Source organism: Schistocerca nitens, chromosome 5, assembly GCF_023898315.1.
Source record: "Schistocerca nitens isolate TAMUIC-IGC-003100 chromosome 5, iqSchNite1.1, whole genome shotgun sequence".
In the NCBI taxonomy this organism is placed as follows: Eukaryota; Metazoa; Arthropoda; class Insecta; order Orthoptera; family Acrididae; genus Schistocerca; species Schistocerca nitens.
Window position 1 is genome coordinate 617,106,790 of NC_064618.1, and position 16,244 is coordinate 617,123,033.

The window sequence follows — 16,244 nt, forward strand, 5'->3', positions numbered from 1 at the left end:
TTTACACTTCATCAAATCACAGTGTAATTGTGGCTGGGACACACAACAACCAAGATTCCACAGTGTTTCCTTTCAAAGCAACCACCCCTACATTTGTCGGAGGCAATTTAGGAAAATCACGGAAAACTTAAATAAAGAGGGTCGGGCGCGGGTTGGAACTGCTGTCCTCCCGAATGCGAGTCCAGTGCGCTAACCAGTGCGCCATGTCGCTCAGTATCAGTGCTTTGTGCGTGCAGCATGTTGTTAGACCCGCTCTTTTGCCGTTCCTGTAACAAGAAGCTGATGTATTGTTCAAACAGGATAACATGCTCGACCGCACACCGTCCTTGAAACTCAACGTGCTCTGCAAAGCGTGCGCAACAACTTCCCTGACCATCACGATCTCCCGACTTGTGTCCAATCGAGCACGTATGGGATATGATGGGACGAGAAGAGACTCGTGCGACTCGTCAATCAACAACTCTTGCGTGAAATGATCGAGCAGGGATAACATAACGTATCCTAGGACAGCATTCGCCATCTGTACGATCGACTGGATGCCGGAGTCAGTGCCTGCATTGCCGATTCTGGACGCTACACCACGTATTAATATCGGTGTTTCAGACTGGGTCGATATCTGGTTCATCAGAACAACTTGTTCTATTGACTCGTAAATGTAATCATTTCATGTACTAAATATGAACTGTTGCAACAACAAAACACGAGTGAGTTAGAAATCTCTAAAGGGAGTATTAACTTTTAGTAGTGTACTTTCTTTCTACTCCGGTGCATTATTCATAGCTTCCCGGATACCCCGGTACACTTCTGCGTCCTGGCAAATACCTGGTTTTTAGCAAGTGGAGCGGACAGGGACACAAGGACGGTCGTCGATCGCTGACTGCTACCACTCCACCGAGCGTCATCTGAGTTGCTAATGGGCTTTTTCGAGTGAGTGCTGCACCGTGCAGGCCACAAAGAAGGTTGCGCCTACAGCGAGATCAGGGAATTGTATTTCCAAGTCGCGGTTACGAGCAGGGCAGAGGGAGCTCGGCGACTTGAGGGCAGCGCGCCGCGCGGGCAGCTAACTCAATCAGCACCGCAAAGCAGATTACGCGGAATCCCCGGCGCGGCGCTGCGTGGCCGGCATACAGACTGCTGCAATCTGGCGCCGACCCGCACCCGGCCGGATTTGCATCCAAACTGCACCGCAGCCCGCTGCGCGCCTCTGCGCCGTTCGTGCTCGATACCGCCAGGCCTGCGCCGGCTAACCGTGGCACGAGATCCCGCTGATGCAAATCCGAGGCCTGTCAACACAATCTACCGTTTCGTCGACTCTATTGTTGAGTCGAAACTGATTAGCCTTGCGATTTGAACGCGGCTAAACCGTATAATTGGATGTGGACGCATACAATCCGTTGCTGCAAACATTTTCATATGTGTAGTTCCGCGGTTTGTGGGTACGATACTACTACGGAATCTGAATCGTCCGACACTTTGTAACCCACCTACTATGTAAATTAAAACCATGTGAAATATCGTCATTGAAGCTGCTGTCCTCACAAATAGCAGGAGAGGTCTCTCGTATCCCGTATAGCAATGGTCCGAACCAGTTTACTACCCGTTCATGTTAACCGACTTCAATTCCCAATCAAGGTTTCGTAGGCAATAACAACAAACAAGACTCAAGGTCAGAGAGAGGCAAAGGAGATGGGAAGAGGGAGGTAGGAGGGGGGGAGGGAGGTGGATAGACATTGGAGGGTGGGGGGAGATGGACAGAGAGAGGGAAGAGAAGGCCATTAGGATATTCACTGAGGTGATGGAAGTCGTCGTACAGCGATAAGCACATAACTATACAGATGGCGGCAGTATCGCGTACACAAGGTATTGAAGGGCAGTGCAGTAGCGGAGCTGCCATTCGCACTCAGGTGATTCATGAGAAAAAGTTTCCCACTACGGCCGCACGAAGCGAATTAACAGACTTAGAAGGCGGAATGGTAGTTGGAGCATGATGCACGGAACACTCCGTTTCGGAAATCATGAGGGAATTCAATATTCCCGAGATCGACCGTGTCAAGAGTGGAACGAGAATACTAAATTTCAGGCATAACCTGTCACCACGGCAACACACTGAAAGTAACGTTACGTTCTACTACAATTTCAAAAGTATGAATTGTGAATAAAATATAAAATAAAAAATATCGGCACTCCACATTGCCATTTTGATATCGATATATCAGAGAAGGAAATATCACATACATTATGGACATTTTTTGTTAAAAATACCTAATATATCGATATTTTATCAACAGCCCTCGCAGAAACAGTTTAGCTTGTTGAGCTAGTTAAGTTCGGAAATACTGACTGCGTCTTAATAGTCTCTGAGGATGTGCCCAGTTTACGGAGTCGAAACACTAGACACAAACATGTCTTAGACCACGGCCTGATGCCCCTCTAACTAAAATCGCTAAGGGTTAAAACAAATGCAACAGCAATCATCTTCAGGTAGCATGACGTTATTAATCGCAGAGTTGATGGCAACGTTCTTACTGCGGCGTCAAGTAAAAAAACAAAAATCGTGCGTAAATTGTAAAATATAGTATAAATGTATACGGTGAAGAGGCAGTCCGAGTATACTTTTGCACGAGGTATAAGAGTGAACAAATTGACATACAAGTTACCCAATGCTAAACATATAAGTGCTATGCGCCCCGAGTTTTGCATTCTAGGTTCTCTCATTCCCGTCCGGGGTCCCGTTCGTACATGTAATTCTATGCAACAACACTGAGTGTGCAAAGCCTTTCGGAATAGCTCGTACTTTTAGATGTCCGTCTGAAACAAAGACCATGCGACAAAACACGACTGGCATCGTCTACCGAAAAGTAAGTTTCTCGGAATTCTGTTATCCAGCAGCGCAACGTGTTGAAATACTACTAGGAAACAACTTTGAACAATCCATAAATCGGTTTATTTCAATAGGTAGCGCTCTGCATCTGGACAACCTGAAGCGAGGCTCCAGATTGGAGTCCCCGTCCCGCTCACAGTAGTAGTCCAGCAGGAAGGTTCAGAACGCGCACTCTCCGCTGTGGAAGAAAGGTCATTTTAATCACTTTACACGTAAAGTACTACCGCTGCATTATATCCCCAGCTGGTGGATACTTGCAACGTGACAAACCAAGTCGTTCCAGCAGTCACGGACCACAAGGTGGGACTTGCCCCGCATCCATAAGTGGACGCTACGAGCTCTGCAGCAATGCACGTGGATCTTTCAAGAGTTTTACACGATGCGTCGTCTGAAGCATCTGCCGCTGCACACAGAGAAACAAGAGTTACGACACTGGACAAGAAACGGAGTCAGCTATTTTCAACTATTCATTCGGCTGGGTCGACGCGACTATACCGTAAGACGTCGCAGTTCTGTGTCTACGCTTCATTGAACATAAAAGGCGGTCACGAGACGAGATACATAACGCTATATACCTGTGTGTGCTCTGCGAGACGCCTGGCCTGCAAGTACCAGCTCGTGCGCGAGTGTGCAATCCTTCATCAACTGGCGGAGCCAGGTTCCAGGATGAGCTTCCTTGATGCTGCGCTCCAATTTGTCAGTGTATGCCGGAAGCTATTACACCTCATTAATAAAAAGAGACCATAAAATTATCTTTAGTTCGTCATCATCTGGCAGACTTTAAAGCTTCTAAAAGTGTATGAACCAAGTGTTCAATGTTGCGAGTGACGTTAAGTATGCAGTTAATGGTGTCGAAGGAAGTGGGTCTGGTGAGTGGCGCGACATCATCCAGCACTCTAATACACAATAATGGACACGCAGTACATGCCATTTTAAGCTAGCGTGCCAGATGATGAAACAGTCTAAACTCCGAGGGCGCGCTTAAAAGCAATGCCTCGGAATTTTTTAGGTGAAAACTCTTACAGCTTTTTAAATAAAACGAACTTAATCACCATTCTACATCTCTATTCGTCGTGTTTACGTATTTATTTCTCAAGATAGTCACCATGGCGACAAACACATTTCGCCCAATGAGAGATGAGTTCGTTGATACCGTCACACTGTAGCATGTTTGCTGACGGAGCCACAACCTCACCTCTGCTTCCACCGCTTATCAAAGTTAAGCCCTCGAAGGTGTTTTCAAAACAAATGAAAAACGGATGGGGCCAAGTCGGGACTGTATGGCGGATGATCGGTGACGGCGAACCCAATGCGTCGGATTGTTGCGTTTGTTGTAGCGCTCGTGTATGGTCTGGCAATGTCGTACTGAAGAAGAAGGTGCTCCATGGGTGGACGAACTCGATTACAGCACGCTGATTCTCACGCACCGACGTAGTTACGTTACACACCGCCAGGTTACACGCAACAGTTCGAAGCCCTCTAGCGGCATAGGGCTGCAAATATGTAAACAGGGAGGGTAAAGAAGCAGAATGTGAGTAACGTTTGTTTAATTTAAAAAGCTTTAGGAGTTTTCGCATAAAAAATTCGGACGCATTACTTTTTAGCACGCTTCCGTACACGCAACAAAATAAAATTTTGTAGCAGATTTTGGGTGGTACATACAATATTTTCTTTTATTGAGGCTGTGGAGCACAACTTCAAGAAGAAACATAACCAGGTTTACGTATCAGTACTCTGCCTGCGCATCACACAGTGTTTTCACACTGAATATGGCGCGAGCAGAGTATCAGAAAACTGCATTCCAACAATACAATACATCTCAAATAAGTCTCAATGCTCACATCGTTATTCAAGCGAACAAGAAATAATGAATTACTCGTACAAGAGCGTGCACCCTCGCACTCATTCTAAACACAGTCACATAGTGGTATCTGGGCAATACTCCGCTTGCGAGTTACCGGACGAGTAACATTTTTGCCAGCGAAGAATAAATTCTTAAATAATTTCAGCCTCTTTGGCTCCATGTTACTACGATCACGTTCGAAATATGTCGTAAAACAGAGTATAAACCGGAATAATATGTAGATTTCACACACGAGAGTTTTAGCTAAACGTCATAAATTCACATTACGGGGTATAATTTACTACTGTAATTTAATAATTTATCATATCGAATGCACAGACACCTACCCACCGCTATTTTTTACATAATGGCTTCGACCCCATGAAAATATGCTTTGACTGTACTAACTCATATTTCCAACAAGTAAATTTGGCAACTAATCATTTTAACTAATGTTTGTTTATGTCGCTACCTGTTTCGATCGACGTTGCTAATGAAATTACGACGTTTTTCTATTTGCACACTTGTTGAGCGGCGTTAGCGTTAACTGGATCTGAACGAGGGCCGATGCAAATTCCTTACAAGGGAACCTCCCCATCGCACCCCCCTCAGATTTACTTATAAGTTGGCACAGTGGATAGGCCTTGAAAAACTGAACACAGATTAATCGAGAAAAAAGGAAGAAGTTGTATGGAACTATGAAAAAAATAAACAAAAGGGAACCTAGCGTTAACTGGATCTGAACGAGGGCCGATGCAAATTCCTTACAAGGGAACCTCCCCATCGCACCCCCCTCAGATTTACTTATAAGTTGGCACAGTGGATAGGCCTTGAAAAACTGAACACAGATTAATCGAGAAAAAAGGAAGAAGTTGTATGGAACTATGAAAAAAATAAACAAAATATACAAACTGAGTAGTCCATGCAAAAGATAGGCAACAACAAGGAGAGTGTGCGCTCAAGAGCGCCGTGGTCCCGTGGTTAGCGTGAGCAGCTGCGGAACGAGAGATCCTTGGTTCAAGTCTTCCCTCGAGTGAAAAGTTTAATTTTTTTTTATTTTCAGACAATTATTTGTCCGTCCGTCCGTCCGTCCGATGCGAGGTAACTGCGCCGTAGTATGGGGACGCTACACCTAAACAACATATTCCTGTAATGTGACGCACATGCCGTCACCAGTGTCGTATAGAATATATCAGACGTGTTTTCCTGTGGAGGAATCGGTTGACCTATGACCTTGCTATCAAATGTTTTCGGTTCCCATTGGAGAGGCACGTCCTTTCGTCTACTAATCGCACGGTTTTGCTGTGCGGTCGCAAAACACAAACACTAAACTTATTACAGTGAACAGAGACGTCAATGAACGAACGGACAGACCATAACTTTGCGAAAATAAAGAAAGTAAACTTTTCACTCGAGGGAAGACTTGAACCAAGGACCTCTCGCTCCACGGCTGCTCACGCTAACCACGGGACCACGGCGCTCCTGAGTTCACACTATCCTTGATGTTGCCTATCTTGCGCATGGACTACTCAGTTTGTATATTTTGCTTAGTTCCACACAACTTCTTCCTGTTATCTCGATTGATCTGTGTTCAGTTTTTCAAGGCCTATCCACTGCGCCAAATTATAACTAAATCTGAGGGGGGTGCGATGGGGAGGTTTCATTGTTAGTAAGATATATGGCACTAAACGCACAAGACAGGCAATGCTGATGCCCACATTCGCGTATATGAACAACAATGGACACCGTCAGATGTGACGTTCGCGGCTCTATCCCGGGTAAGCATCAAAATAAGTGATACAGCTGTTGTATTTTGTCATTACTAACTTCGTACGAGATGTCTCTGTTTTTGTGATTGAGAGCCGGACGCTACGCGATTCACGGCAGGCAGCAAGCCCACACGACGCTGTTGGGCACATATCGACCCGCGGGCCGAAGGCAACGCAGCTAATCGGCTCGCCGGTCGACTGCGGGTACCACTCGTCTCACTCTCCCCCCCCCCCCCTTATCACCAGCCCACTAAACAATTAAGGTCCCCTCCCGGCGTGTCGTCTAGCCCTCAATTACGCACCCGCAACCGGAATCCGATTTTTAAAAAAGGAGGAGAAAACAAAAATCACCACAGGAAGCGGAAACAGTTTAAAGCGAGTAGGGGAGGGGATGCAGTGTTAGTTCCGCGCTCCAATTAGTGGTCTCAGATGACTGGCAGCTGCGCTGAGCTTGCGGGTAGCACAAGTTGCTCGTAGTTCATCTGTAGACTTAACTCAATAGTGACTCATGCTGGCACGACACTGAAATTTACAATGTCTTACATCAGGCGCAGCGCGTTAGATATTTGGGAATTACATAAAGCGTTATTTCCTTTAAATCTCACCAGCAATGTTGCACTACCGCCGTCATATTACACACAATGAGATCCGTCGCGAAGATCGGCGACTTCGGTGGACAATGATTGGTACGTAAGTGGTTAATTGATCCAACAGGGTAGGCCAGATTATGCTGACATTGTCACCTATCAAGCACTACATGCAGACTGGAAATGGAAGCTGCTTCTTTTTTCATTAAATCTACGTACCATATTGCTGGAAGATGCTGCGGGAAAACATTTTCCCATAATACTGCACCGCGCATTCTGCGTTACTAAAATAGTTGCTATCAAAGAGTGAAGTCATTTCGGAAAGAACGATACATTTCTGATTTCTTGTCGCTGGTTTCGAGTAAAGCATTTACGATCTTATAGGCTAAAGCTTGAAAATTAGCTCTGCTCAAAACTAGTGGCAATAATCAAAATATATATATGTATTTTAAAAATTAGCTATGGTGGACTATCATTACAGTAATTTAAATTTCATACAATTTACTGATCTTGCAAAAAAGCACCCACAATAAACATTCAACGACATTTCAGTCGTGCTGGTGACGCCCGTGATTGCTGAAATGCTTGTTTTGAAGAAAAAAAAATATTTTCACGCAGAATCACAATTTCAGTACGAAATTGTCATTTTAAAATCACAAGAAAAAATTTTATGCACCCTGAAGGCAATTAATAACAATTCACTGCAGATTCACTCTTGGTCCGACCTCTGTGTAGTGCGTGAAAAGTTGTCAATGTGGTTTGGAGGGGAAGCGTGCTCGGACAGCCAAAGCGATTAAGGCGATACATGGCGTAAAGCGGGAACTCCGGTCACGAGTCCCTGCCGGCACAGATTTTCATTTGTCGCCACTGAATTTAATTCAATGCCCAATTGCCGCTGATGTTGGCATTTTGTCTTCGTAAGAGAAATGTCGTGGGTCTCCTTGGCCACTGAGGAAACCACATTATCAATTGAAATTACAGTGATTGTGCCAGAAGATAATTATTTTGAAAACAAGAGAGTCATTTCACCAATGAAAAAATTAATTTCCGCAAGAGAGCGTTAAACACTCGCTCAGTCAAGCTTACACGTCGATTGTGACTGTTCTACCACTTCACACGATTTTTAGCCTAGTGTACACCTTGGATTGTAACAGTGTTTTACCATTATACGTGATTTTTAACCTAGTGACATCCAATGGTGTTAGGTGGAAGTTTTAATCATAAATATGACGTGTGTATTCAAGAGTACTCGGCTAAGTAGCCTGCTTCCAGTACAACACATGCGACAGATTAGGACGGCAACAATTGGAATCGCGGAATTTTGATGGACAAACAGCAAACGAATGTTACTTCGAAATGGCTTAAGGCCTAAATTCTGCAACCGTAGCAATTTTGAACCAGACTTTAAAGAAAATATCTCATTTAATTTAGTGTGGTCAGTAAATTACTACGGCATTAACGGTACTCGCACCAGAACAGTGATTATGGAAAATCGCCTGTGCTTTGGACTGATTGTACTCTCCTTATGTAGAGCATTTAACCGCTTGTGTTGAACGTTGTAACTCCTCACTAACTTGTTTTGACCGAATCTGTAATTTCCTGAGCTGTCTAAAGAAGAAGAACGCTTGCCAGGAAAAGAGTTGAGCAACGGGCGTTCTCCAGCCAAGCATGTGCCCTCACACCGTCCGGATTCATATCTGGGTGCAGTTCGAGAGCACCTGAAAGCACCGACGGCTCGCTGTACTCTCATGAATAACTCGTATACAGATATGTAACTACCAGAGTTCGCATATGCCACGAACAATATGAATTATCTAACCTGTGGACTACTCATTGTTACGGAACCTTAGAAAATAACGAAGTAGTGCTGGCGACAAGGGTACGAAGGGCAATCTTTTAACAGCGTTAGACGGCTTCTGAGTACGGTTCACAGTTAGTTACGAGAAAGAGGACGTGCTGCACGGGGTAAATGGGAAGGCTAAGGACTTTCGCCCCAGTGCAATTTCACTAGCTCTGCGAAGTAAAGACAGTGAGGAGATGGAGCGACCATGTAATGCACAGCCAGTCGCAGCCTACGTATTTCACATTAAGTGGCTCTTCATTGCCGAATGTTAAACTGCAAAACGAAGTGAGCGACATATCTTTACGCTCTTTTCACGAACTAGAACACAGCAGAAGGTAACAAGAGTTCAATCTTAGAAAAGATGCTTCACTACACAAAGAAAACACACACACACAAATGTGCTCTGTTGCTTAGAAACATATATGGAAAATATTGTTCCAATACACCACGTATAATGAAGAAAGATCGAAAGATCTTGAAAGATTTCGAGGCTTTTAAGACGTAGACATGGCGACAAATTAAAAAAAAAAAAAATTGGATGGTTGAGGTGAAAGCTGAAGAGGTTCTGGGGGGAGGCGAAGAGAGAGAGAGAGAGAGGGAGGGAGAACAGCATTACAGAGTGTACGTAAAAGAAGGAAGAGGAATTTCATAGTACTTACATTAAGGAAGAGGACGTGTAAGTCAGCCTTCGAAGGATGTCTGGAAGGAAGCAGCGAGGCGAAGGAGGAAGAGATTTGAAATCGTGGGCGATATGCTGGATGGCAGCATATACATACAGCAGCATTAAGAAGGAAATAAGGGACTGCCAATAATGGAGACTCAAAGGACCTCCTGCTAACATATCAGGAAACATGATGATGATGATGATGATACAGCGAATATTTGTTAAAATCTAGATAACATAGCCTACTTAATTAACTACTTCAGGTTGCATAACGACTAAAGCTGGCCGACATTAGCGAACCAACTTAACACGGTCGACTGCTATTTGCGAACGCCTCTCGCGGAGGCAAGACATGCAACAGTCGCTTACCTTGGGCTCAGTCTTGAGCTTCTTGGCCGGAGGCGGTGACGAGCAGTCATCGATACCGTCGTGGACGGGCGGCGAGCCACTCTTCACGGGGGTGAGGGTGGGCGCCAGCATTACCGGCGCTGGCGACGAGGGCGGGGGCGGACCGGGGGCGGCGGCGAGCAGCGGGGGACCGGGCCCGGGGCCGGGGAACACGACACGCGTCGCCGCGGACGAGGGCGCCTGCTGTGCCGGCTGCGGGGGCGGCGTCGCCTGCTGCTGCGGCGGCGGCTGTGGGGACGGCTGCTGCTGCGGCGGCGGCGGGGGCGGCGCTTGCTGCTGCGGGGGCGGCTGCGGCGGCTGCTGCGCCAGCGTCGGGGGCGGAAGGCCAGCGGTCGCCGGACCAGCCGGGGACCGCACCGAGCCGTTCAGCTCCGGCTGCTGCGGCGCAGCTTGCTGCTGCTGTTGCTGCTGCTGCTGCGGGGGCGGCGCGGGCGACGGCGCCGACGCCGGGGGAGGTGCCGCCTGCTGCTGCTGGGCTTTACTGCCCTTATCGGCGCCGCCCCCGCCGCCGTGCTTGTCGCGCGCCTTGTCGCGCCGGTGGCCACTGGAGCCGCGCTTGCTGCCGCCGCCCCCGCCGCCTCCGCCTCCGCCGGCGCCACCGCCGGTCTGCTGACCCTGGGCGGCCTTCTTGCTGCTGCCGCCGCCCCCGCCTCCCGCGCCGCCCCCGGGGGTAGCGGCGCCGTTGGTGCTTCCCGTACCGTCGCTGGCCTCTCCGCCGTTCTGCTCGCCGGGCTTGACGATCTCGTGCTTGGCCTCCGACGTCTTGGTGCCCGGCTTGGTCCTCTTAATCTTCATCTTCAGCCCCTTGTCGACCGTGGCCGAGTGCTCGACAGCCATCTTGGCGCCCTTGCCGGCCGCGGCCGCGCCGCCACCGCCTCCTCCGCCGCCAGCCTGTGCCGCCTGCGATCCTGCCGTCGCCGCAGCGGACATGCCGCCCCCGGTTCCGGTGCCGCCCCCCACCGCCGACGCCGCCCCTGCCGCCCCCTTCTCGTTCGTCTTCTCTATATCGGCATCCAAGTCTATGATAAGGTCGCCGATGCCGATGTCCCATTCATTATCGTCGTACTCGAAGTTGTTGGCCGCCTGATCGGCCGCCTTGGCCGCCTGCTGCTGCGCTGCTGACCGGGGGTCTGCCACCTTAGCTCGGTGGCCGCCGTCGAGCGGGTTGTCTCTCATTGGGGCAGCCATGCGCAGCACGCGTCCGCCGGCGAGCCGTCGAGTGAGCGCAGCCCAGGCCCGCGCGGCCCGACCTCCTCCGACATCTTAGCCCCTGCAAACCAACACACCCTCACCTCACCGCACCGCACCGCACCGTCATACACCTGCCGCGGACAGGACCAGCGTCATGCCATAGGACTGAGGCCTTCACACCTGGCACTTGTTGGCGGAGTTTGGACGTATGCTAAACGGACACGTAACTGTAACATGTTTCCTTGCAGCGCGCCTGTACTAAACCTGCGGCTACTGCATACGCCAGAGCCAGCTTCCGGTATGTAGGGGAAGGAGGCTTTCTCCAGACTGGAAGTGAAGGGCCGCTCTGTCCCTTAGCCTCTTAAATAGGTTGGCGTGACGGCTATGTGACTGGCTCAATGACAGGTAATTTTTTCTTGGTGGTGGATGTTGGTTCAAATGGCTCTGAGCACTATGGGACTGAACTTCTGTGGTCATTAGTCCCCTAGAACTTAGAACTACTTAAACCTAACTAACCTAAGGACAACACACACATCCATGCCCGAGGCAGGATTCGAACCTGCGACCGTAGCAGTCGCACGGTTCCGGACTGCGCGCCTAGAACCGCGAGACCACCGCGGGCGGCGGTGGATGTTGTTCGATTCTTATACGAAGTACTCTCCTTTGCAGCAAAGGGCTATTAGCGGGAGCAGGAAGTGCCCAATTAAATTGCATTCATTCTACGTAGGAGTCTGACTGGCAGAAATGCCTGGAAGTAAAATATTTTCGTCGAGCGATCTGAATATCGTAGACTCGGGGATTCTGTCGGCAGCCCTTTTTGGGTATAGGAGACCAAGTCGTGCGTCCACTTAGGACGGAGGTTTCAGTTTCGATTGATCATCATTTCTTCTTTTGAAATGCTGAAAGACGACAAGAATCGAAAGAGGAGTTCCGTGCGCAGGCGTGGTATTGTGTTTGATCATTATCCAGTTTTTATAAACGAGTGTCGCGTTTTAGTGAGCGTGAACATGCTGTGTAGGCGGGGCCTTATGTACATCAGATCAGGGGTCCCGCAGCTGCCTCCGGTTGGTGATCAATAAACGAAGCGGACTTGGCGAGATTTAAATGAAACCAGTAAATTTCATGTTTTCCCTGGAAATTGTAGTGGGTTTCATGGCCGTTTCCCCCAACGGATTAAACTCTTATCCTGTTTCACTCTGTGGAGATTAACAGGGGACACCGTGAGCAGCCAGCGGCATTTTCTAGCCCAGCGGTCGACACTTTTTATCTTCTTGAGAGTAGTTAGATAGCAACAATGCTTTTAATTATTGACCTTGCAGTAGACAGAAATTTAGCTCTGTGTCACGCTTCAAAGCGAGGTTGGTGACACTGTTTTAGACGTATCTGATAGTGTAATACAGCAAAAGATTAATCGAGCCCAAAAATAATCGTTTCCGATTAACAAGTCGCATAATTTGTCTCGCGCGTCGCACACAGCAGAGAGAATTCTTGCAGCGGTCGCAAGTGATGCGATACAACTCTAGTACGTACGAAAATAACGTTTGAATAACGAGTAGATTTTGATATGGACGCCTCATAATGTTCACAAAACACTATCCTGTTACCAGTGAGCACAGTTCTGGATCGTTTTGATAGTGTAACTGTTTAAAGGTGCGCCAATGATACAGCAATGGCCTTCCAAAACAGTTACCATTCACTGATATTTGAAGGCTGTATAGAGATCCAACCCTATACAGCGACGAGGGGAGATCCCAGACAAGCGTGGAACATCTAGCAGCCTCGCACAGTTTCCTTTAGAACTAGCGCCCGTTGCGTCGCGCAATACGGCACACACAACTCGTTCATCGCCTCAGACTCACCTCTACCTACAGTCTTCAAACTGAGACACACGTATCCACTTGTTCCAATGAGTGACATAATGACATCGGGTCTGAAATGAGGCACTTCCATGTGTGTACCGTTCGCGCGTCCCGCGAAGCCATTGCTGACTTCACAGTCCTCTGGTGTATACGTCTATACTGCTCACGGTGGATGCCGACAGCCAAGTAACGTTGAATGTATTTTAACGACGACAGCCTTAAAGAAATCACTGCTGCCTTCAGTGGCAATAAACCTAAGTTCAGGTGTCTTAAAATACATTTGGTGCTATTTCAACAATGCTATAGCATGACTTCAGTCCTGTCAGTGGATATTTAGGTCTATCTTGCTATATAGACAAACAGAGCATTATTGGAGGCAGATAAGGGCGCCTAAGGCATTATCGAAGAAAAAGATGGTAACATGTACTGATAAGAGACTCTTAGACCAAAACTTAACTATAGTCTCGCACGCACTCTATACTAGGTCTGCAAGGTTTTGGGAAAGGAAGTTTAGGTTCACCAGACCATCAATAGCGAGGCCATTACCGTCTGGGCAGTAGTATGCTTTGTTCTGGGAAAATTCGCCTTAGATCAGTTTATGGAAAACAGCAAAATGAAGAAAGGGGACGGAGGATGTTGAAGATTTAAAACTCTCTCGATGCTGACGCAAATAAAGATCAGATGCTCGCTTGTACAAGGATGAAAAACATAATTCTAAGGATAATAAAGGGAGACAGTTCGCCACACACTTTTTTTAAACAGTGTATTTTAAAATGCAATGTGATTCAGAGTGACTATTACTCAGCTATGGAGCTCGTTCTATGGAGTGGGTTAGAATGTTTACATCTGACATTAAAGTACATTTGCCGCGCTGTAATATAGTGATGGAAATATTCTCGGCTGACAGTTGTAGACTAACAATTAATAGCTTCATCGCACACAGAAAAAAATAGCTATCACTGTATAATTACTGTCTATGTTACCAATATATGAGGGGTGTTCATAAGAACAGGTACGAAACAACACAGTGGGTATTTTTAAGTCCTTATCCAAAAGTAATCACCAGAGGCTTGAGCACAACTACTCCACTGTTTCACAAGCCGAACCAGTCCCTGTTCCCAGAAATTCTATTACTGAGACAGGAGCCACTCCTCCTTTCGTCATCCGGGTTGAAGCGTTCGCTTCGAGGTGTTTTTTTTTAGCGGACCAAACACATCGAAGTCGAAGGGCTGCATGTCCGTGCTGTAGGGTGTATGCTCAGACACTCCCACTTGAACGTGGCCATTACACTTGGTGTTACCATGGAGACGTACGGACGCGCGTTACAGTCGACCAGGATCACTCCCTCCGTGAGGAGTCCAGGCCGTTTCCCCTTGGTAGATTTGCGTACGCTACGGAGTGTCTCAGAATACAAGTCCCTGTTACTGCTTTTTCTGCGCTCGAGGAATTCGATGAGTATCGAACCTCGGACATCGAAAAAGACTGTGACTATCACTTTGCCTGCCGAGGGCACAGCTTCGAATTTTTTTGGAAGAGGTGACGCATGCTCACAACCAAAGACTGTGACTATCACTTTGCCTGCCGTAGGCACAGCTTCGAATTTTTTTGATAGAGGTGACGCATGCGCACAACCACGCCGGACACTACATTCGCGTTCCCAGAAGTCTCACAGCGTCATATGCCAATATCAACCGGTTTGGTTGTTACAGCATTTCGTACCTTTTCAGTTGAACACTCCTTAGACCACACATTTCTTGAATATGTATTTAGTAGTATCCATATACTACCCAGGAAAGTGTATAATAATAATAATAATAATAATAATAATAATAACCCCCGTGGAGGCCCGGGAAAAGAATAGGCCTCCGGTATGTTCTGCCAGTCATAAAAGGCGACGAAAAGAACAAACCACTAATAGGGCTAACCCCCCTTTTAGTGTGATTACTTGGTTCAGGACAGAACTAAAGAAGCCTCGGACAAGCGCCGTCATGGTCGGGGACGACGCTTGAACCCTATGCCCGCCCACAATGGTAACGACACTGCTAGCCAACTGGAAAATGATTTAAATCCAAATAGAGGTGTTTTGCAGGATATGCTTCCTGCAACCACCCTAGAAGGAAAACAAAGACAGAGGATGAGATGGTCAGATGAAGTTAATCGACACCTCATGTTCTGTTATTACCAAGCAACAAACCTAGGAACCAACACAACTGGATACAGATCACAAGTACACACAACATTTATTACCAGATACCCAGAATTAAAATTTTTAACAGAACAACGACTAGCTGATCAGATCCGTGTAATAATCAAAAATAACAGGATACCCCAGTCAGAATTAGAAAACATCAAACAACAAGTACAACAAATACTAGAACAAAATAATGTGCAATCAGAAGAAGAAGAAGAAAATACAGTAATGGACTCAAACATCCCAGAGCAAACAAACAAAGAACAACACACATCAATTAAACAATCAGAGGAAAACGACATCTTAAGACAGCCACCAGAACAAGCACAAATAGAACACGAAGTGACACACATGTTAGATATAGAAGAGAAATTTCAGCTGACATATATAGAATACAAAGACACAAATACAGACATTAGACCATTCTTGCATAGACCACCAAATAACCCACAAGTCGAAACAACAATAACAACTATCAACACAATCATACACAACAAAATAAATGAAAATACAACAATGGAAGAGTTACAACTACTGGTTTATGTAGGAGCACTCACTACACTAAATATACACACTAGGCAGAGATCAGAACCAACCAACACACAGAAGAAACCCACAAAACCAGCATGGCAACACAGGCTACAGATCAGAATAGAAAAACTGAGAAAAGACATCGGACAGCTAACACAATTTATAAGAAATGAAATATCAGACAAAAAACGAAAAAGGTTAGGTAAAATCTCACAACAAGAAGCAATGGAGCAATTAGATGAAAAGAAGCAGAAGTTACAAGCATTGGCCAAACGACTTAGAAGATACAAAAAAAGTGAAAATAGAAGGAAACAAAACCAAACATTCAACACAAACCAAAAGAAATTTTACCAGACAATAGATAACACACACATTAAAATAGACAATCCACCAAACATAACAGACATGGAACACTTCTGGAGCAACATATGGTCAAACCCGGTACAACATAACAGGCATGCACGGTGGATACAAGCA

General features: G+C 46.8%; 1 protein-coding gene across 1 annotated transcript in view; it reads right to left on the minus strand.

Moving 5' to 3' along the window:
* Positions 1-16,244, minus strand: part of LOC126260621 (zinc finger protein 608-like) — a 310,613-nt gene that overhangs the window by 114,815 nt on the left and 179,554 nt on the right. Inside the window, exon 2 of the mRNA XM_049957959.1 lies at positions 9,957-11,265. Coding sequence (XP_049813916.1) covers positions 9,957-11,183 — 1,227 coding nt within the window. The 5' untranslated portion in view covers positions 11,184-11,265. The remainder of the gene's footprint in view (positions 1-9,956; positions 11,266-16,244) is intronic.